At 39.9% G+C, this 23,654-nt stretch overlaps 1 protein-coding gene across 9 annotated transcripts in view; it reads left to right on the top strand.

Annotated features, from left to right (window-relative positions):
• The window catches only part of Satb1 (SATB homeobox 1), a 95,940-nt gene that overhangs the window by 20,989 nt on the left and 51,297 nt on the right, over nucleotides 1-23,654 (top strand). For 8 of the 9 annotated variants that reach the window (XM_052745622.1, XM_052745620.1, XM_052745621.1 and 5 more), the window contains exons 2-5: nucleotides 2,307-2,551; nucleotides 6,182-6,358; nucleotides 7,115-7,241; nucleotides 8,002-8,125. In XM_052745622.1, the coding sequence (XP_052601582.1) occupies nucleotides 2,341-2,551; nucleotides 6,182-6,358; nucleotides 7,115-7,241; nucleotides 8,002-8,125 (639 nt within the window). In that variant the 5' untranslated portion in view covers nucleotides 2,307-2,340. Of the gene's footprint in view, nucleotides 1-85; nucleotides 914-2,306; nucleotides 2,552-6,181; nucleotides 6,359-7,114; nucleotides 7,242-8,001; nucleotides 8,126-23,654 lie in introns of those variants that run through there. The other variant, XM_052745623.1, reaches the window with a different exon arrangement.

Below are 23,654 nucleotides of genomic sequence, written 5' to 3'. Positions count from 1 at the left end.
GATGCAAAAAAAAAAAAGGAAAAAAATATATACTTTTTTTAAACCAGGATTTCTTGATTTTATTTCCTGCTTTTTAAGGGAAATAATTACTGAGATGGAGTTCACCCCAGAAAGGATCCTCTGTGGTCTTAGTTTATGGACAGGGAAATGGGACTTGCGGAAAGTAGCCTGCTTTCTGTGTGCCATCCATACATTGCTCTAAAATGGCTTTTAAAATATGTTACTCAAACTCTTGAGATGGGCATTGGTTGTGATCACATTAGTCGCTGTTGTGAGTCCAGGCAGGCCTGTTGGCAGTGGCTGGATTCAGCTCCAACTTGAGGTTTGATGAACTTTCGCCTTGGCATAGACTTTAAAGGAGTATTAAATTGGGTGTTTTATGTGCATGTAATTTTGCTTTATAATGCAAACCTTTTAGAGAATGACTTAGTGTCTAGTAGATGGTTATTCAAAAAACAGTTTTCATGACCTATGTGATATTTTGACTGTCAGTACATTAACTAAATCGAACTCCACCCCTTTCTTTTGCTGTACATACAGCTCATAGTGCTGCTGACCTCGTGACCGCCTAATATGTTCTGTAGTATTAACTTTGATGCTGTTGTGAATTCCCCTCCCCCTTTTTTCTCATAAGTTGCCCCAAGGGTTAAATTTTTTCTGTTCAATTCATATGTTTTGAAATTCATCTTCTGCTCTAGGGTAAGGCAACCAATTTCAGAGAAATCAGCCTTGCATTATGATCCACATGAAATGTAAAGAATGTTTTGAATAACTTAATAATCATCACTCTAATTTTGGCTTTAGACTGCTGCTTAAGAGAATGGAAAGGAGTGATCTTGATAAAAAGTGATTTAAAGAGATGCATTTATTGTTAATGAACCTCATAACAAAAACAGATGGACCTGGATCAAGGGTAAACCTTTAGTTCTCAGCGTGCCGCCCTCGAGTACAAAGATTAATAACTATTATTATTATTTCTCAAACTTTGTAGTTCTTGGTTTGTCATTCTTAATGCTGCTTTAAGCCCCCAGATCGCATGCCTGTCCCCGTTTCTTGATTCTATAGGATGAAGTAGGACGGACTTAATGAGAGAAAACTGTTTATAGAAAAGCCGTGCTAACACAAACTGTCTCTCAGTTGATCCAGGTCCATAGAGTTTGAGTATAATAATTATTTTTTAAAGTATATAAGATATTTCAAAATACTAGACAGCTGGAAAAAGTGCTGTCATATTACCTCTGGCTTTCCTAAATATCCCCAATATTTCCAGGTTAATGAAAGATCATAACGTAATTCTGCTTACTTGTTCTGTTTAACTAGCCTATTTAAAAATATAATTTAGAAGTAACTTTGGTATATTGTACCAGTTGCTTTATTATAAACCGCATTCAAAATTGAAGTCTAATATTTAATAAAACTAAAAATTCACATTTTTCTGAAATTATGATGCTAACTTCCTTGCATCCTGATTATTTTTTAATAATGGAGGTTGTGTTTTGTCAATACTATTAGGATTATTTTTTAAATTGAGCTTCACACATCCACTTTTTGGATCACAAATCACAAAATATTTTCAGATTTTTTTTTTTTTGCTATTTAAATTAACAGCATCCTGTTAGCAATGGACACCAACATATTAACTCCAAAAGACAAGTTGTCCTGCTAAAAGACATAAGACGTTTAAAGGAGCCCTTCACTCCTTCCTGTGTGCTTAGAGGTGAAATGATCCAGTCACATATTTGTCCAGAGCTTGAGATCTTTAACAGCACGGAACTCTTGAAACTTAGCTAAATAGGGAGGGGGGAAACTTCTTGCTGCCTTAGCTCATAAAGCAAGTGGCAAGTTAAAAAGCGTTGGGTGTTTGTGGTGTTCTGCTGAGGTTTTCATTTGTAACATAGATTGCAATGTATGTTAGAGTGTGAGCTCCTAGTAAACTTGATGCTTTACACCGATAATCTTTCCATCCTTCATTAGAAGTATTGCAGTCATAGTCTGTCATTAATTTTTAATTTTTAAAAATTGAGAATGCATGAGTTTAATTTGTTATTTTCTTTTTACCTTGTGGTATTCTTGTTCTGAAAGTAAGCCCATTTTCCTCAGAGTTTTAGCTGAGAAATTACTTTTTTATTCATGTATGTTGGTACAGGTTCCACAATATTCTGTTAATTCACATAGAAGCACACAGTCTATAGATCATTACGTAGTTGCACAAATGTGTTTTGTGGAGGGAAATGTCTAGGGATGAGACGTGTATGGGGCAGGCATAACTACAGCCCTCCACCCACTGATAACGTCTTCTTTTCCAGTTCTGGCAGGTGATCTGTAAGACAGTGACTGAGTATGGATCATTTGAACGAGGCAACTCAGGGGAAAGAGCATTCAGAAATGTCTAACAATGTGAGTGATCCGAAGGGTCCACCAGCCAAGATTGCCCGCCTGGAGCAGAACGGGAGCCCACTAGGAAGAGGAAGGCTTGGAAGCACAGGTGCAAAGATGCAGGGAGTGCCTTTAAAACACTCGGGCCATCTGATGAAAACCAACCTTAGGAAAGGTAAATACTTGCCAGCCAGATCCTGGAAAGCTGCTTGGTGTCTGCCCAAGGCCACCCTGTGTGGAGTTGTAGGGCTGGAACATGCTGTGTATATTCTTTTTCTAGATCTCTTTCTGATGTGAAATTAAGTGGCGTTCTGGGCTGTGGTGTCAATCATGTTTTGAAAGCGTGAGTGCTGTTTTTTGAGTGATGCTTCTCTCTACCCAAGACTGGAAGCATTAGAACATTTGGATAGTCTTCATTTACACAAGATCCATTTGTAGATACTGCTGCAGTTACAGATGTGCAGGTGGCTGCTGCTTGAACTTACCCTGATGAAGAGTAAGACACTGAGGTTGCTTGAGAATTACCATAGGTTTTTTTTTTCCCGAGGTTACTAACTGTAAGGGGATTTCAGGACATGGATCTGACATGAGATCAAACATTTGTGATGTAATTTATTGTGGTTTATTTTCTGAAGAGCAAAGTAATTATTTAACAGTGGAAAAACTTGCTGATTCTAGTTGTTAATTTTTGCTATACTTGAGTATTTTTGGTAAAGGAAAGGAAAATTTAGGCAAGTTTATAAAGGGAAAAAAATATAAACAAGTGGTTTTCTACCAAAATTAAATTGATGCAATTTTAGCAACTTTGCCTGTGTTGGACACTGTTGTCCCAACAGGGCGATTCCTTTGTGGGGTGTCCTTTGTGCCTTACTGGGGTCTTTATTTGTCATTGAATAACACATAAGGGTAGTCAGACTTTTTGTGCTTTTGCTAAGCAAAGAATAAAATACCATCTTTTACCAACCACGAATATTAAGTAGAGAAAGTTAGGGGCTGAGGAATTTCATTGTGTTTGATGCATAACATTTATCATACAATCATTTATTTTTTTCCTTGGTTTGGCGAAAACAAAGAATATATTGATCCTGAAATAAACAGACACAGCAGTCCGTATTGTTAGATCTTTATCTATTAAAAATGGAAAAAACAGCACTTCAGCAAATTCTTTGGCCTCTACTCATGATTACCCTATTTATTGATTGTTTGCCAAGAATGTATGCATCTTTAAGCCAGGGTAAGAGCATTAAAAATATAATTTATTATGGCTTTTCAAACAGAGTGCATTAATATTGTACCGTGTAGCGCTGAGGCTCTATAAAAAAGGCTTCCTGACGCCTGCAAACACACAAGTTCCATAAATTCCTAAATAGGAGATTTCAGCTGTCTCTGGTATTATGTGATATTTGCACAGCAAACTTTAATGCCAGGACAGTTTTAGACAAGGATTCTACAGACTCCACTGCTCCTTATGGCAGCCGTGCTGTTTACACAGGCTCATAAACCTCCAGCAAAGGCCTCTCAGACTGCCTTCAGGTTTAAATCATGTGGTATTTTTAGCTTTCAGCAGTGACCAGTACTCTCCCTTTCTAATGCAGGAAGGCTATGGAGTTGCTGTAGTTGGAAGTCTGGCCAAACACGAGCTCGAATAATCAGGCAGTCCAGCGAAGGCTCCTGTTTAACATTACCCCCCTAACAGGAGGGCAGCCGTGACAGTTCTTGAGACGATCTAGCACTGGGTTTGTAATTAGATGATCCTGTTGCTACCGTATCCGTAGCCACCTTTATTATCTATAAGGCACCTTTAAATTTGATCAATAAAACACAGAGTCAATCCAGACTGTTTCAGTGGTTTGAAAGGTTTCAGTTATTTCATAGCGCTGAGGTCTGAAAAGCTGCTCCCTGTTTGACACCTCTGTTTTGAGTCCATGAGAAGAGAAACCAATATACATGTTTTTGGCTTGCTACCCCAACTCCACAGACACCAGTAGGCAGGAAGAAGGAGCCAGAACATGGTCATCTCATTCCTGCTCAAATGCTTTAAAAAATGTATTATATTAAAAATCCCATATCTTAAAAATGCAGCTTAATTATAGAAGGTTCTGTGCTTGATACAAAAAGCAAAAAATTGTAAGCCTTTCAGTAGTTTTTTTTTCCTTTCTTTAAATCTTATTTTTCATGTGCATGGTTTCTGTTTGACAGGTGCTAGATAAAAATTGTGGCTAAGCTGAGAAAGCACTGAAAAAAGGGCTTGGGTGTTTTTATTTGTTTAAGAGATTTTGCCAAAATACCTTCAAGCCAAGGAAGAAATCACCAGTTTGCATATTGCTATTTTTGCTGCGGTCTCCCCAAGTTCTCTTCTGATCCCTGACGGGTTCTCTCGCTGGTATAAAACAGCTGAATGAATGACAAGAATATTGGCAAGCTCTGCGGCTTGTTTTTCATGCCTAGCCTGCTGGTACTTCCGAATGAGTTTGTGAGCTTTTCTAAGTAAACCTAAAGGGGTTTAATTGTCAGAGCTGGAATCTCTTGTGAACAGTTCACAAAGCTTTGGTGAAGACACACATGTGGAAAGATGTAGCTGTTTTATGGCCGGCTTTTGTTCAGCAGAAACAAGCAAATAGAGAATTTGTAAAGTGTCTCTCTGGCAATAGGGAATGCTGATCCTCAGCAGCGATTGATGTGCACTTAAACCTTCAGAAGTTAGTAGGGATCTGCGAGTCCAGTGTGAGTCCAGTGTATGGAGCCGACACAGGCAGGGATACTGTAGAACTAATTGGGGATCCTGGGTGCCCTGTTAAAGTAACCCTTGTCATCATTTATGCTAAAGATGATACCCTCCTGGCAGTGTGCCACAGTACCGTTCAGATGCATCTGTTTTTAACCCTTTCCTGTAACTGCTGGGAATCTGACGGTGCACTGCATTAATACCTTGAGTGCCACCGCAGACGGCTTCCAGGCTTCTAGACCAAGCCTCTTTCCCCACAGTGGTGTGGGCTGTGCCACTGAGTTACTGCACTGGATGGAAGTAAGGCAACAGAGAAGCATCAGACCCATGCAGAGTCTGCTTCTCATGCATCTCAGTAACCTCAATAACGCCAGTTTTCCTTTCCCTCTCTGCCATTCTTACCATATTTAATGTAGCAGGAATTGTTAATGTTAAAGACTTATGGCTGCTGTCAGGTCTTTCTCCTCAGGTAGATGGAGTGAGCAGTCATAGAAGTGTAAGTTTTCTACATTGTGTGCATTGGAACAGTGCCTGTGAGCATCGGTTTGGTTAAGTTTTGTGTTCCTTCTATGGACCCAGTTAGAGGAAGGAATGAAAAGGACAGGAAAATAATTGTATCGTCAGATAATTTGGACACAAGCAAGTGGAATCTGTTATTAGCAGAAGCATGTATGCAGTACAAAGGTGGGTCCCATGAAGACGAGCGCAGTTCTGTCGCATACTGTAAGGTCCTGACAGCAAATTAGACCAGACAGTTATTTGTCTCTCGTCAGCATTATTGTTTGGTCAGAGAAGTAATTCTACATTCACTGCTTTGGAGGATGAACTGTTAAAATGAGAGGCGAGCCTGTGTTACCATAGGACCAAGTTCAATTGAAGGAAATTAAAGCATTTCCTTTGCAACTTTCAAACAGCGAGTGACTGCATGCTTGTCTGTGTGCCTGTGTCTCCCCAGTCTGCCTGGGAGGCTCTGACTCCTCTCACTGTGGTGAAGATTTATTTTCATAGCTTAGGTGTTCCTCCTCCAGACTATTTCTGAAGATTGTTGGTGTTCTGTCTTTCTCTCTGTCCTTTTGATAGGAACCATGCTCCCAGTTTTCTGCGTGGTGGAACATTATGAGAACGCCATTGAGTATGATTGCAAGGAGGAACACGCAGAATTTGTGTTGGTGAGAAAGGATATGCTTTTCAACCAGCTGATCGAGATGGCGTTGCTGTCTCTAGGCTACTCGCACAGCTCGGCTGCCCAGGCCAAAGGTAATGGTGCGCTTGTGGGGCTGGGAAGTTGCTGGTCGTCCTGTTTGCCTCTCAGACAAAGCAGAGAACATTTTATTCAAAGAGCTGCAGCCTGTGCCTTATGTTGGTCCCTTATAGACTGTGGCTTTAAAAATTGGCTTAATTCAGTTTGGTTTAGTTAACACACATTTTGCTCATGTGGAATGTCGAGGTAAATTTTTTTTTTAAATTACTTCAGCTGAATCATTAGTATGCTTATTGACCTTAATAATCTGCTCCACTGAGGACCCACAAGGAAGTGAGGAGCGTATTTGAGCAGATGGACTGTTGAGAGTCAATTTGCATTTATGACTGAATATCTAGTTCTGTTTCTTTTATTCTGTTTCTGATGGTTTTATGGGCTGTAAAGTATTTTTCAATGTTGATTCCCACTGCAATAGGGAATCTTATCTAAATCATAAAGCCATTTAGAACCGGTTCAGCTATGTCTTATTAGAACTTCCTGTAAGTTAGGACAATGTGGCCTGATGCATAGGTTTTATTGATGGGTATTTATTTCCAAAATAATAAACAGCTCCTATAGTCATTTACATAATTTCACAATTTGGAAAGCTAAGCTGCAAATATCTTCATTGACCTGCCTTTTTGAGGGAAAGGGAATCATTCAAACAGAAATAACAATATTGCTTGTGGTGGGGGCAATGTGGAAGAGCAGAGCAACCTTTTGCTGGGTCTGAGAGTCAGCACTGAGCATGTCTTCTTCTTTATCTGGACTAGGGCTCATCCAGGTGGGGAAGTGGAATCCAGTTCCACTGTCCTATGTGACAGATGCCCCTGATGCTACGGTAGCAGATATGCTTCAAGATGTGTATCATGTGGTCACGCTCAAAATCCAGTTACACAGGTGGGTGCAGGCAGCAGTTCTAAGGAGAATTTTCTCCCTACCTGGGTGGACATAAAGCTTCTCGAGCCAGCTTGCAGTTTTTGTTTACTCAGCATTTGAGACCTGCTAATCCAAATTAATTTGGTAACTTTAGCCCTTCAGTTATTTTCTCCAACTTCGTGATGTAGGACTCTAAAAATCAACTCCCTCCCTTGAAATTTCTGCATTTTTTGCATGCTATCAAAAGATAAGACTTTTTACTTTTAGTCAATTAAATGATGCATTACAAGAAGGCATTTTACATAAAGTTTACTTAAGAAAAAAATATTTTTGCATATCATGAACAGTGCCATCTGTGTACATTTTGTAAAAGAATGCCTTATTCGCTTTGCCATGATCTTATTTACTTATATCTGTGTTTTTGCCATTTTAATTCGTATGAACAGAGTAGTGGGAGGAAATCAGTTAATACGTTAATGCTTTTCACGGTGGCTCGTGAGAAAGCAGTACACCTTAAATTGTCTTCCCAAGCGCATCAGAGCAGGAAGGTAGAAGTAACATGAAAAAATAGCCACCACAGGCAGCTGATGTATAATTCATGCATCGATACAGCAGATGTGTTGTATAAAGTAATTAACTAATCGGAACAATCAGGAGACCGAGAGCAATCTCCAGATGCATCTGTTTGATTCGCAAAATGAAATCTGTCTGTCTTAAAGGAATGTTCTGCAGCAGGATGCAATCCTGTAATAATCCCCTTTCTAATCTATGTCTCAAATAGTTGCCCCAAACTGGAAGACTTGCCTCCCGAACAATGGTCGCACACCACAGTAAGGAATGCTCTGAAGGACTTACTGAAAGATATGAATCAGAGTTCGTTGGCCAAGGAGTGTCCCCTTTCACAGGTACTCAGCATAGCGTGTCATAATAATAAGACATCATGGGCAGCTACCACTGGAGGTCTGATGGGGATCCCTGGTTTCAAGCAACTGGTATCTGAAGCAAGAATTTGCTAAAAATGCTTAGTGGTTTGACCACTGGTAACCTTTGAAAATCTGCCTTATTCATTCTGAGCAGAGTTTTTGTGCCCTCTCTCCCTTGGGGCAGGGGGTAGAGGGCTGTGCCCAGGAAAAGCAGTCCTGCAGAAGACACCACACTCTGCCAGCTTGTTCTTAGATCCACTTCTGAGTACCCGAGCCCTCTCTAAGGCAGACTCACAGTGGCAGGACTTCCACAGCTTTGGTTTATGGAATGATAGTGTCACTGTTACTGTGCACAACTTCAGCATGCTGGCTACATAAAATCATGGTACCATTATATGGTGTTTGCTCTGTTATAAAAAATGAGAAAGTGTTTGCTGAAAATAATTGTAAATTATGTATGTATGTTAATTATAAATATAAGAAATCTCTTGCCTGGAACAAAAGGTCCATAATTATTGCCCATTAGGAGTTTATAACCAATTTTGAAGAATTAGTTCACTTTTTAAAAATGGACATTTTTTTTTCTTGAGATGCCTGTTTTACCATTGGGATTTTTGAAATGAGACAGATTTATTATTGTTGCATTTCATTTTCTGGAATGAATTTTGGTAGAGGGCAAGTAAAACCCTAGGTTGTTGCCAAGAGTGAAACCAAACATCCTCCCTGCTAACACTCTGACTAATGGTCACCACAGTGTATGGAGCAGCATCACTGCCCAGCACCCACACCTCTGCTAAGTCACTCTGTGATACAGCATTAACTGGCGTGCTTGTTTAAAGTTTTCTTCTAATTCTAGTGTGAAATGTAATTATGAATATTAGTCTGCCAATCATTTGAACTTGTATTACTCTGCATAAGCATTTCTGGAGTGAAGAGGGTCTCAGAGCTTGTTTTTATTGACACTGAATCATAGGTATTTGTTCTGTGTATTTTTTGTCCAAGGCTCTTGAGGATTTCTGGGTACCTGAAGGGGAAGCCCATGAACTCTGCCACTGCTTCGCAGCAGTCCATGCATTCAGCCTTGCTCCATTACAGGCCTCTAGCTCTGCTTTGATGTTAGTTAGCAATTTAGGAAAGGAGCAGTTCTAGATTAAGTATAGCCACAGATTACCTGTTCTCTGTGATTAAATGATCATTTTCTTGTGTTGGAGAGCAAACTTTTAAAAACTCATTTATCCCATCAGCTATCTATCCATCTTGTTGTTCTCATCCTTGAAATAGAGAAGATGTGAATTTATAACCAGAAAATAAAAGTAATTTAAATGAATTTTCAACAGTTTAGTCAGTCTGATAGAATAATGAAGCAGAGTGACTTACTTCTGGGACTATGTTGTGAAGACAACTCCAGAGAACGTGTTGCTTGGTTATTAGCATTTGAAAATTGGAAGAGTGACCTAGAATGAACAATTTTGTTGTTGTTGTTGTTACTCAGAATTCTAAATACCCCATGTAGCAAAATCCTGTACCTTCATGTGACCCAGTGTCCCACAGATTTTGGAAGTCAGCTCCGGCAAAGACTAGAGGTCTGTTCTGTGAGCTGGGGATGAGGACCTGGTGCAAGTCTTTACAGTCACATGTAGCCAGTGAACTCCACCTCTTGTACCGTATACATTCATTATGGATTTGCTTAATGCCACCATAAGAAATGAACTGAGCATAGATGGTTATCACAATAAGAGTGACAAAAGGAAATCGCAGGCTTAGTCTTGGAGCTGGTGAATTTCTTTCTTTCTCTCTCTCTCTCTCTTTCTGTCTCTCTGGCTTTTCGAGACAGGGTTTCTCTGTGTAACCCTGGCTGTCCTGGATCTCGCTCTGTAGACTAGGCTGGCCTCAAACTCACGGTGATCCGCCTGCCTCTGCTTCCCAAGTGCTGGAATTAACGATGTGCACCATTCTGGTGAATTTCTAAAGAGAGGTCTTCAGAAGAGAACATGGCCATGTGTGCCTGGAGGACCCTACCATCATAGCTAAGTGACTGACCTAGGCTGAAATTGCAACCCGAGCTACAATGGCACTCTTCCCTTTTCTAAAAATACCATTGGAAATAATCATGCATATGTTAGCTGAAGCAACAGATACTGGAATTAGTATTTGAGAAGACTGAACTCCAAATGAAGTTCATTCTGCAGCATCATCTTCTATTTCTCTAGAATGAGTCCGTGAATCTAATGTTCAGGATGTTTTCATCATTAGCTACTCCCCTTTTGGTTTCGTGGTGGAGTTAGGAAAGATGAGTGATAAAGGCTTCCTAACACCTACACCCAAAGTAGATACTGAGTTTGATGAGACTCCTCGTTCTCTTTCTTTGAGATTTGGTGATATAAATATTACACTGAAAAATGCCTAGCAAAAAAAAAAATTGTTCATATATAAAATGCAGCCTGATACCCAGAGGTGCTTTAAGTCTACTTCTCCCATGTAATTTTTGATTCATTTGTGTGAGAACATTTAGCACATTATTTAATAGGTATATGTCACTGTATGGACTTTTAAGGGTTTTGTTAAATATCTTAAGTAGTTTTGTTAAATAGTTAAAAACTAAAGGGTTTTACATTAATATGTTAAAATATTCCAGTAACAAGAATGGTTATAGGATCCCTAAATAGTATGTTAGGTTGAAAATCTGTTGCTGGTAGAGAGAGGGTAGGAGGGATCAGGATTAGGTCTTACTAGGAACTTGCCTGGGGAGCACTGGTAGGATGATTGGCTGATGGCTTGCTAAGCAAATGTCCAGTTGAACCTGGCTTCTTAGAATTAGAAGGGATTATCTTTTCTTTGGCTCCTCCTTTGACAGTGTGGGAGCTGGTGTCCCTATAGATTAAACTCAAGGTGCTGGTTAATGACTGATTTGAGTCCCAATTTGCTCTATCCGTGTCTTTGCCCAATGGTATGTTTAAAAACAGGTGATGATTTTTACAGTGGGTGCTTAGGTTTTGATGCAACAATGTTTACTCTGCTAATATTTCTAAGGGTTTCTCCAGCAGCAGAGAGATTCCGTGAGTGTTATGTGGATTGATTTACAGCTCATGCCTTTATTCTGTTAGTACTTTCCTACCATAAATCTGCCGAAGCAGAGTGGCATGTGTTTATTAAGTTCTCTGTATCATGTGCTTGTTTATTTTTGTAAAATGTTCTAGGATGTTAAAAATGCTTAGCTCATTATAGATCTGAGATTGGATGCTTTGTTGTTGCTTCTGCGTTTTTCAGTGGATGTGGTTAGATAGGTCGCTTGTTGCATTCTGAATGGCAACTACATAGAAGAAAATAGTCTGATTCTGGAACAAAAAAGCCTCTTGTTTTATGAAACTTTTGAGGGTTATGGATTTAGGATGTAAATTGGGAGTTATAAAAGTAAATATTTTGATTTACAATAAAACATTAAATTGGTTGCTTGTTTTCCCTAGAGTTTTAGATACTGAATTCAGCCAAACATTAGATAAATATATACATTGCTACAAGGACAAATTATTTTGTTGAAGATACCATAAGTAAAAGGTCAGTTGTTATTTCTGCCTAATTAATGTTTCCTTCTAGAAATGTGGAGGTCAGATATTTCCGATTTTATCTCAGTCTGCTTTGTGCAAATTTTTTACCTCCCTCCCCCATCACATTTGCTGGTGTGCATGCACACATTGCAGTTTCCATATTTTTAAGACATTGGGACTGTTTTCTGTTTCATTTTTTACCTGGAGAAAAGATAGCTCCAAGCTAAGTCCTATGTAAAGCGAATGAGAATTGCCATTTTTATTTTCAGTTCCCAAAACACAGAAATAGGCTTGAGCACTCCGTCTAGAAAATCACACGAAGGAAACGATTTCCCAGCTCTCCTTCTCCTGACAGCATCTGTCAAGAAATCTTGGGTTTTAAAATTATTATTATTATCAATTGCTTGCAAACAGATAGTAAAATCCTATCTTCTCTTCCTGACAGTTAGCCTGTAAGTAGGCTGCTTCCTGAGCTTTGAGGATCATCTCTACAAGCATTTGATAAACTTAGCTCATTTGGTTTTCCATCAGTAGATAACACTGAATCTAGTGTTAAAATCTAGTGTATGAATACAGAGTTTTTCTAAAAAAAAAAACCAAAAAGCAGAAAACCCTGCACTTTGTTTTTTATAGTTATATGGACTGAAATGACATGTTTCTTAACTTTTAAAATATTAATAGTCATATTCTTTCCTGAGAATATCATCAGTATTCATATATCACATTTCACATAACACTATGAAATGTATTCACATATTAATACATTTGTTCATTCCAAAATATATATTAAACTTTTAAAACATATTGACAGGCTGCCGGTGTGTCAGCCATCCTTCTAAGTAGCTGAAGTAGTGTGCAGTTAACTCTGTGGTGCTTTGGATGTACCTAGTGTCTCTCCCACTCTTAGTAGCAGACAGTTCTTCTAGCCCCGTGTTCAGATGAGGACCCTCGGGCACAGAACGTTTGGATGGGTGCCCATGGCAACAATAAACTGTGTGGTAACTTCCTACTCAGAGCCCAGGAGCTAAACCTGGGGTCTTCTTTGCCACGTACACAGATAAAGATAGTTCAGGTGTTCACAACACTTTCTGTCTTGGAGTTCTGATATATTCTTAAAGGTATCCACTGCGTTTATTCTAACTGGGGAGAATTTTCTCCCACGTGTTTTGTTTCTTTGGTTTTTGTGCGTTGACTTGTTTGAGGGTGTTGGAAGTGGTTTAGGTCATAGGGGTGGGGGTTGGGGGTTGGGGGTTGGGAACATCTGCTGGATAAGACTGTATTTGGGAGGGTACAGAGTTCTGAGTGTATAGTCCTCAGCTCTGGCCACATCCCTTCAGCCCTTCATGTCTTCAGGGTCAATATGTGTGGTTGAGCCCATGATGGCCTTTTGATTTGAAGCCCAGAGTTAAAGTTTAACATTTGATTGGATCAGGTAGGCAGTTAAATTTCTCAGATTTGTTTCAAAGTGCAAGCCTTGTGTCATCAGATGGGTCAACCCTGATGGACCGTTTGCACTTGATGTCCTTACCCCCCAGTCCAGAGCCGTGCATCTGTGGTTGGGCACCGCGTCACCTTTGAGGGTCGCTCCCTGGACAGCTCTGTCGGTTTTATAGTTGCAAAGCTTCCCTCTACCCTAGGAACCTTGGAATCTCCCTTGTTTATTTATTTATTTTTATTTTTTGGAGACAGGGTTTCCCTGTGTTGTCCCAACTCTTCTGGCGCTCACTGTGAGACCAGGCTGGCCTCGAACTCACGGAGGGGAATCTTCTTATTAATATTTGCTTTTAGTTTTTTGGCTTGTAGATGCTAAATCACTTGGTAAACTAATTAGCTGTTATTTGACTGTTAATTGGTAACCACCATTGTCAGTGGTGGGCTGCATTACATAATTGGCAAGCCAGCTCTACATGGGTAGTCGTGTGAATTGGACAACTTCCATAATTTAACTTTTTGTCCCCTTAAACCAGTCAGGACATCGCTTTTTCCATTTAGCAATACTACAGTATGTCTAAACTACAAGACAACATCCTCCAAATTGCAACTTTTCTTTATCACTAGTACCAGGCTCATTCTTAGCCGATTTAGGTATGTAGGGTTTTATAGTAGTTTGGTTACCTTTCTCCAACCTTCAAATCTATTAATCCTAAAAGCGAACCTTAACAAAGCAACTGTCTAACTTACAGGAATTGATCTCAAATATCTTATTGGCTCCATCTTCATAACAAATATGAAGAGTTCAAGCCATGCCAATTTCATGTGTTTCATAATGTTTAAGTACTTCATTTTCACGTAACAGATTTTTTTTTTTTAAAAATCTATGAAAAGATTGCCTTTGACCTTAGAATCACTAACACAGGAAAATAACCGTATCATGAAAGATGGCCCCCTTGTCCTCTGGTGTGTGAACTAATATTTCCAAGGCTTAAGAGAAGACCTAGTCTGAGAGAATGGCTATTAAACACTACTTTCTAATTGTTAAAAAAAAAAAAAAAGGAGTGACAACCAAATCGTGCTAATCAAATTAATTTTCTTGTTAAACAGAACTAGTTTGAGATTGCTTTTGAGCATTTTCCTTCTCAGGACTGAAATTTCATGTTGGTCTTTATCCAGATTTGCTTGTTAAATGTACTTTAGTTCAATGCCAGATTTGGACCACTAACAAACTCATAAACAACCTCCACCCTCCGATTCAGAATAATCGAACATACACACATAGCAGATTCTCCCTCTTTCCTGGGAAACAGATTGATGATAGCATGCTCCGAGTATAAAGAAACACAAGCACGCCTTTCCCATGACAGGAGAGCAGCAGCCTGGCTCTGCAGTGGGCTGCAGGTAGAGGCAAGGAGCACGCTGGCTGCTGGGACTGTGAATCTGGACTTAAAAGTTATTTGTTCTGTTGAGACAGCATTTTAAAACAGTCCTATTAGGAATTGTATGTGCTTCAGTTTTAATTTTAATTCATAATGATTTTAAAACACCCTGGGATATGTGCATGAAGGGTGCTACAGAAATATAAGAGGACTGTGGGCTGGATGGTGGTGGTGCACGCCCTTTTGTCAGCACTCGGGAGGCAGAGGCAGGTGGGTCTCTGAGTTCAAGGCCAGCTTGGTCTACAGAGCAGATTCCAGAAAGCCCTGTCTCAAAAAAAAAAAAAGAAAGAAAGAAAAGGACTGTGGTCTAATATGCAGTGTTGCAGTGTTATTTTGGGGTGCCTGAGCACCATCATGGACAGTTTGTAAGGTCACAGAATTACTCCTTGTAGAGAAGGACTGCTTTTAGCTGTCTTTTTCTCTCTTCTCATTCTCACTCTAAAACTTTGTTCTCTTTAATCATCATTTTCATTAGAAAATATTCTTTCATATTGTAATAATTTCTCATAGAAATGCTAATCTAATTTGTTAGCTTATTCCTCGGCGTTAGAGATGCAAACCAGATGATACCTTAGATGCAGGTAAATAATTGCAGTCTTAATTGCCGCTACTGGTTGAGATCTCATTCTTATCTGTGAAATAAGACATGGTCTTCATTAGGCACCTCTGACTGTCCCACACTTGCCCCATTACCTAGTGTTTGTTCTAAAATTATCAGAAATTTGGGGTCGGCCTGAAACAGGTGTGAGCTTTGTGGCACACCCCAATAGGAGCCGCCTGGTATGGATGCCCAGGTTACTGACAGCTTGATTGCATTTTCTCTTTTTGCTGTTTATTTGTGCTGATTTTTTTAAATAATGCATTCCTCAGCTACTCTCTTCTACCTTTTTACGTATGTGTTTCTGTGTCACAGGCTTCCTGCATCACTTTAGTGAGCTATCTCAAGCATCATGACTGTCAGAAATGTGAGCAGCTGACTTTCCATGCTCCAATTTCCTCATCTGTAATTGGCATTGTTGCTGTGAGAATTAGTCAACACCCCCAAACCACTGAGAATAGTTAATTCTCATTTCAAAAGTGGACAATACTTTGAGTTGTTTGTCTAAATGGCACGAGTGACTTGAAATCACATTTCTGTGTATTTAAACATGGCTTAAGAATAGGTTGTAGCCAGGTGGTGGTGGCTCACACCTTTAATCACAGCACTCAGGAGGCAGAGGTGGGCAGAGCTCTGTGAGTTCAAGACCAGCCTGGTCTATAGAGCTAGTTTCAGGACAGCCAAGGCTACACAGAGAAACCCTGTCTCAAAAAACAAACCAAAAAAAAGGAAAGAAAAGTTTGTTGTTGGATCTATTAGATATATTTTGATTCAGGCTTTTTTCCTTTTTTTAATTAATGTAAACAACCAAAAACTTTTCACTTGTGGAAAAGTAAAGGACCATATATATATATATATATATATATATATATATGATTCATTCAAAACTTTTTTTTTTTTCGAGACAGGGTTTCTCTGTGTAGCTTTGCGCCTTTTCCTGGAACTCACTTGGTAGCCCAGACTGGCCTCGAACTCACAGAGATCCACCTGGCTCTGCCTCCCAAGTGCTGGGATTAAAGGCGTGTGCCACCACTGCCCGGCTCATTCAAAACTTTAACAGATACTTTTAGCATCACCTTTAAAATCATTATAAAATTACGACATTTTTAATGAAAATGAGGGCAGATGGAAACCATGTTCGTCAATCTATAAATCTGTTATTGATTTATGTCCATTTGCAAATTAAGCAGATTTGGTAGCTTAGATACCACAATGTCAGAGAGGATGTTAACTCATTAACTGTTTTTACCCCCTTCTCCAGTACCCCAGCTCGCCTCTGCCCCTCACGCATCTAGCACTCCAAACTGTCCTGAGAAGGCTTGTGAAGTAATGGCTGCACTATGATTGACTGTGTCAACAGACCTAAGTTGTTGGGGTTTTTTGTTTGCTGTTTGTTTGTTTGAGGAGTAATGATGCCATGATACTTATGTGAAGGTCAGAAAACAACTTTCTGAAATTGGTTCTCATTTTCCACCACATGGGCTCGGGGCTTGTACTCAGGTCGTCAGCAAGTGCCTTTACCTGCTGAGTACCATGCAAGCCCTGGGGTTAAGTTTTACTCACTCCCACAATCATAGCTCCTGGCAAATAGCAAGATTTCAGGAATTTTTGCTACACTAAGACATCATCATATGATTGCTGTACATTTATTTTATGGATGATATTAGCAATTTTATTGGTAGAGCTTTGTAGACATTCTTATCTGCAATATCCTACTTTGCAAACTGTGTCCCGATTGTACTTAGCTATGCCTGTGAAGTTTACCCAACCAAGAGCAAATGACTCCTGAGCTTTGCTTAGGAAAACTTATTGCCTTGCAGGTTATCTCAGATTTTTGTTCTTGATAGATTGCAAAACTTACCTGTTTTTAAGCAGAACAGTAGTCTTGGGAGTACAAGGGCTCAGAGGTATGAAAAATGCTAAAAATGAGCTAATTGTATATCACAGTGAAGCACTAACTTCATTGACATATTTCTGGCATTATTACATGCACATTTAGCTTTTTTAGGGTAGTTTTAATTGAGCCATATTCAAGACTTACAATTTTTTTCTTTTAACTGTTACTTCCATTTGTCCATTTCCTTCTCAAATCTAAGGGAAAGATTGGGGGGTGGGGTTCAATAACAGCCCAATGATTTACAGACAGGTGCTGATGCTGTCAGCTTGGAGGCCTCACCCCATGTTGGCTCATGACTCCTCCGTCGCTGCTCTAAAGCTAGTGTCTGACATGGAGACATCTTTTAGATTCTAAACGTATGATCTGCATTTGGCTGTGTAAAGATCTAGAGTCACCTGCATTTAGAGAGAACTGCAAATGTAGATAACTGTTCAGTCACTCTGTAAAGAACCTCAGGGACTTAGGTGTAGTGTCCACCCACCTGTGCGAGCACCCTCCACAGTAGATTCCTCCAGTGTAGACAGAGCCCTTTATTTTGTGGCGTGCAGTTCATCCCAAAGAATTGTGTCATTTCACTGTGAGGTGATGACCAGCGGCATTTTCCCTAAACTGAAAGATTTTTCTAACATTATAGGGATGAAGCCAGATCAGTGCTATTATTTTTCTTTATGTTTAATCCAGAGGTGGCATTGGTTTACATTTACGTAGTAGACATGGATATCTTGTCTGAGAGTAGCAGTGTTAAGCAAAGCATGGACATCAAGGGTGAGCTTCCTCTTTTAGTTTCCTGTGAGATACCAGTCATATGAGAATACAGTGTGTAGACCCCACAGTAGACTTTGAAAGCTAGAACAGACTGGAAGTCATAACCCACTTTTGTCGGGGAACAAGTAGGGTTTGCTCAAAGGTTTGCTGAGGTCCTGTGGCACCACACTTGGTATATACTGAGAATACCTCCCCGCTCCCATATACACACACCCAGTGTTTAAGCAACGTGGTTTCAAATCTAACTGTTCATATGAAGAAAGAATGCAAAGAGAGAGTTGAGATTCTTGTGGACAGTTTGAGTCTAGCACAAGTATTTCAGCTTGGAAAAGTGAATTATTCAAAATGTTGGAGTTCATGTTTTTACTTGGTGCTTTAAAACATTTTGAAAGTGCTCCATGTACTAATAACGAGTCTGATATTTTTTCACTTCTAAGTTCAGATACTAGGAATTGTTTCTTCTATAAAGATGAGCTATTCATACATCCACACAAGGGCATGAGAGAAGGAAGAATCAAACATCACTCCAGCAGGTAAATGAGTGCAGAGTTTCAGATTTATCTAAATAAGATCTAATCAGATTTCTCCAGACTCAGGCATATCTAAAGAAAGTGCTCTTGTGACGTCTGCTTAGATTACTATGATATTTAACACAATAACATTTATATTTTTAATAATTATATCACAGGCAAGATGCTAAGAGAGTTTAAGCTTCCTGCAGATGCAGCTCTAGTTAGAGAGCGATGTGTGTACAGCACACTTGGTTCTCCCTAGCGTCTCTGGAAAGACAGTCCCTCGCAGGCTCTGCACACTGTCGGAACAGGCAGTGGTGGCTGTCTTTCATTTGTCTCTATGTTATGTACACTTATTTTGAAATAGTATATACTCTTACTACTAATACTAATAATATACCTTTTGGCAAATATTTTACAATTTAAGCTCTTTGCATATTTATGTAAGTGGTTTGAAGGTTTTATTGTAGAAGAAATGAGGACAGGGTGGAGAATTTGGTCAAATGATACATCATCTGGAGTTTGTATAAAATCACTTTAATTATATGGAAGGAACATAGTAACTGCACCAGCATTTTCTTTAAAAGCAACTTGTATTATTAGATAATTAAGATATCTGTGCTTTGCAAAATAATGCTGTTTTCACCTTTTGAAAATGTATTTGGGGGAAATGAGAACAGAGATGGTGTGTTTTCTTTCACTTCCTCTGGTATTCCTTCAGAACCTTATAATGCTTTTCATTTGTGATGGTATGTCCTGGCTTCTTTGGATGAAAGCACCATTTCCAGGCACCAGGGTTGATCAAGAATGGCAAGAGCTCCTGAATTTTGACAACTGGAGTTTAAGGGAAATTTACAAGTGATCCATCTTTTTCTAACAAATTGAGATTTCAAATGTGTTCTGGTTGTATCTCCCAAGAGAATAGCTTAGAAGGTAATATAGGCACCAGAGGGAAGAGTTTGGGGGACATCATCTAACAAGTATGTTAGAGAGTATGACACACTCTCAGTGGTCCTGTCAATTGCTGTCATAAATAGAAGCCCATTTCTGTCCTTCTCACCTTCAAATACCAGATGAGGACTAATTTTCAACACACTCAGGCCTTGTTACCATCCCATAGGATATGCCTTTTTAGAAGAAAGACCCTGTATGTGATATTTTATATCCTCTGGGGTCCAAACAAGACCCCATTGACAAAGAGTCTCTGTCACAGTAGTATTTTTGTATGGAGCTGATTCACATGTGTTTGATGGCAAGTTCAAGTCTGACTTTTGAGTTTTCCACAGACATAAAAAGAACTGTTAAGAAAATTCAGCCATAGGTAGTCAAGGCTTGCCTAAGGAAGAAGGACACAGACTTGGGAAATTGTGCTTCTCAAAAAAAAGAAAGAAAACAGAAAATAGTAATGAGTTGGTAGTTCAGCATATTGTTCAGAAGAATGTTCATTTTATTGAAAATTACAAAAAGGTGTTTAATTCCTCCTTGCCATTAATACAATAAATAAAAAAGGTTGTGTTTTGCCATTGATATAAATAAACGAAAAGGCTATGTCAAGATTAGTGTTCTGCTGGAAATAACGCTTGAGTTTCTCACAGCATTCAGACTAGACAGGAGTTAAAGATCAGTTTTTGTTTTGTATATTTTCTATGGATAAGTATTTCTTTCAGACAATAATTATTTTCGACTTTATGCCAAAGACCTTAGCCATGATGTGCTTTCATTTCAAACATGGGTAGAACAAATGCTTTCTAGGTGAGATAAAACCATGAGATTGACCTCACAGAATCAAACCTGTGTGAGATTATTCCCCTTGTTATCTCTCTGGAGATCTCCAATTCAAAACATACATTCCTTTGTACAGGAAAAAGATACTCTGATTCCTTAGTTGAAATTAATTAGCATTCAGAAACCAGATCGCATGTTTTTGGGTATTCATGAGATCTCTGTTTGAAAAAAAAATGTTTTTAACTTGTAGAAATGTGTTGCAACACACAGATGGGAAGAAAAAGAAAAAAAAAACCTCTTTAGCAAGCACTGTGTGTAAAAGGAATATTACATTTTACACGCTCCTGATTGCTCTGTGTAAACAGTTTTTGACATCTGTCTTTATAGTTTCGAGGAGAGGAAGACTTTGTTAAAAGAATCATTTTTATACAGCAGCCACCATTTCAGTCTTGCTTTACCTGTATTATGAAAGCAGATGGTCTGCATGTCTTTTGAATATTTATAACTATCAAAAACAATCTCTTGCTATTCACCCTTAGGCTTATGAGATGTCAGGACTGTTCTGGTTGGAAAAAAAATCATCTTGGGTGTTTACAGAAAGAGGATTACATTAAGCTGAAATGACTATACATTTTCCAGTTTAATATTTGTCCATCAGCTGTTTAATCGTATTTAGATAATTGTGTAAATAAGATGTGGTAGCCCTTGCCCTCTCTGCTAGAGGAGCCTGCAAGCTTTCAACATGGGTGAGCCACCATCTTGTAGACGCTGCCTCTCTCTCCTCCCACTTCAGTTAGCCCAGACCCAAGTCCCAAGCCAGCTATGATCCTGACCTCGCAGTCCTGTTTAAAAAGCCATAGTACCAGCAGAAGGCCAGCGTGGAGACTTCAGAGACACCGGGGACACTAAGTGCCTGGCGTCTAGGAGTGTATTGTCACATGCAAATGTCGAGCAGCCGCCTACCCCTTCGAAAAGGGCCTGGCCCCCTCCTCCTCCTCCCTAGCTTGCCCTGCTTCTGGGTATTTTGGAAAACTTTTGGAATAGTGGGGGTTAACTGGTTTTTTTGACTGGAAGCTGAGCAATCAGAGATAACAGATTTTGCTGTGGTTGGTTGATTTGGCAGAAAAGCATGAACAGTTTTGGTTTAAATGATTGAATAACCTGATTAGCATTGTTTTGGGGTATTTTTTTTTGAGGGGGGTTGTTAAAGGCACAACAAAGCAATTTTAAGGGTAATCAGATCACTGCTGGGCCCCTTCTTGGTTGACAATCTTGTTCTTGAGAAGGCTGCACTTCTCCCCAACTGGTCCTGTTGGCCACTAAGATGACCAAGCTGAACAATCAAGCCGCCTTCCTTCATTTTCCAGTGTGTTACACACGTACACTAACCGCAGTGTGTGTGAACCCCTAGCAGGGGCTTGGAAGATAACATTTGGTAAAATTATGTAACCTCAACCAATGCCTTGGGTTTTTCTGTTTTTCACATTGAGAGACCTGCAGATTTTCGAGCAAAGGTTCAGAATGTTCCAACAATATGTAAGTCAGGCTTTAGAAAAATTCCACCCTTACCTATTCACAATTAGAAAGGTTATAAATAATGTATTTGGCTGAAAAGGAGGCTCAGCCTGTGGCAGATGGTATCCTTCTAGAGGGCTGGGGTTTCTGGGAAGATGGAAACAGATCGGAACTTTAGCAGACTCAGAAAGAGCCAAGCTCCTCATAGGGAGTAGACATGTGCTTTATGGATCTTAGAAAAGCTTACAACTTGGCTCCTAGGATGAGAATATTATGTCACACAGGGGTTAGGAGACCCATGGCCAGTTTCTGCCGGCTCTTAAATTGTGTCTCCCAACACTGGGCTCCTCGGCCTGTGTTTTGGTTCGTGTGCCCTGCGGCAGCATTTGAACTCACAATTTCTAGCGTCAGAGATTAGTCAGTGGGATTAATTGACTCCCAGAGTGTTGATGGTTTTTACACTAGTGGCCACAGACTGACTAGAAAACTTGCCACAGGAATTGTGTCTTTTAAAGCGCTCATATAAATAGATTCCAAGGGAGCAGAGCAGCAACCACCAGCAGCCTCGTTGGAGACATCTGTGGACTTGATTTGAAAAACCTGAAGAGGGATCTCTTGCAAATTATTAAACAAAGAAGCTAAGAAGTTGGGATTTAAAGATTCACTTGACAGTAATGCTGTTGCCTTTGACCTTGAAGGGTAAAGGGGAGGAGAATGTCCCAGTGACCCAAAGGAGTGGCTTCTTCCAGTGGTCTTGCGGCACCACTAGGTGTGTTCAGCCTTATGCTGAGCATCCAGGCTGTTTTGAGATTAAGTCTAGAAGAAATGCTCAGTGTAGGAAGTGCTAGCTGCAGTGGCTCAGCGTGCTTTAACTCGGGAAAACCTGGCAGAATCAGAGCTGTAGAGCCTGAAGGATGAACAGCTAGCTCTTAGGCAGAGATGGAGGAGCCATGGGACTACCTCGAGGTGTGAGGAGTGGGTGTGTCTTCCTGATGTTTGCTGTGAGGTGCATTCCAGCTTCACTGAGCGTCGACAGGGGGATGTCTCCACTGGTAGTGTGCTTGTTGCACAAGCGTGAAGACTGGAGATGGAGCCCCGGTACATACATAAAGAGCCTTGAGTAGCAGCTTATAATTCCAGTACTGAAGAGGGGGAACAAGAGGAGCCGTGTAACTGGCCAGCTAGTGGCTGAATCCATAAGCTCCAGATTTAGGGAGAGGCTGTCTCTGACAGTATGGAGGAGAGTGACTAGGAAAGACGTCTGACATTAACCTCTGGTTTCCACACACCCACATAAACACAAAAAGACCTCATTTTGAAAATCATATCAGTTACTCTTCTGTTATTTAAAGCATCCTAATTTTTTGGTGTTTGCACATGGGTGCGTGCATGTTTGTGTGTCAGAGGATGTGTGAGGAGGTCAGAGGACAATGTATGGGAGTCAGTTTTCTACTCTGTAAATCCTGAGGATTGAGCTCATGGAATCAGGCTTAGCAGGCCCTTTTGCCACTCTGCCATCTCAGTGGCCCCATTGAAAACATCTTTGACAGATCTGCATTATCATATAATAAATAAGGAAATGAAGGAGGAACAGTAAAGTCACTTTAGGACAGAGCCCAAAGATCAGGGTTAAGCAGGGGCGGTTGGAGCTTTGATGACAAGGCATATATGGATGCTGTTTTCCACATATGGATAATAGTGGACTGTGTAGCACTTTGACATATGAGCTCTAATTTTGTTGAAGTATTTCAGAATGGTTTGCATTCGCGTTCCCCCTTTGCTCTCACCGTTGGTCATCTCACCTACTTCCTGATAGATGACAAACACTTTGGGCCGAGGCCGCGTCTTACCCATCTTTGTGTCCTTCATACCAGCCAGTGCAGCAACAAGCAAATAATATATCGAATGAAGGAGATGAAGTAGACTGAGTGTTCATTGAAAACCTCTGCAGAATTTAGGGAGTCTGTTTGTTTCTAAAAGTAGGACCTTCCGTGCTGTGTTGTATTAACATACGAAAGTGGCAGAATGTCGAGGTAAAAACTAATAATTTTTTTAGAAATTGGGCCAGAGTGGGAGAACAT

Source organism: Peromyscus californicus, unplaced genomic scaffold (genome assembly GCF_007827085.1).
Source record: "Peromyscus californicus insignis strain IS unplaced genomic scaffold, ASM782708v3 Scaffold_19__1_contigs__length_69161282, whole genome shotgun sequence".
Classification (NCBI taxonomy): domain Eukaryota; kingdom Metazoa; phylum Chordata; class Mammalia; order Rodentia; family Cricetidae; genus Peromyscus; species Peromyscus californicus.
The sequence above is the reverse complement of the archived record's forward strand: the minus strand, read 5'-3'. Positions and strand labels throughout refer to the sequence as shown.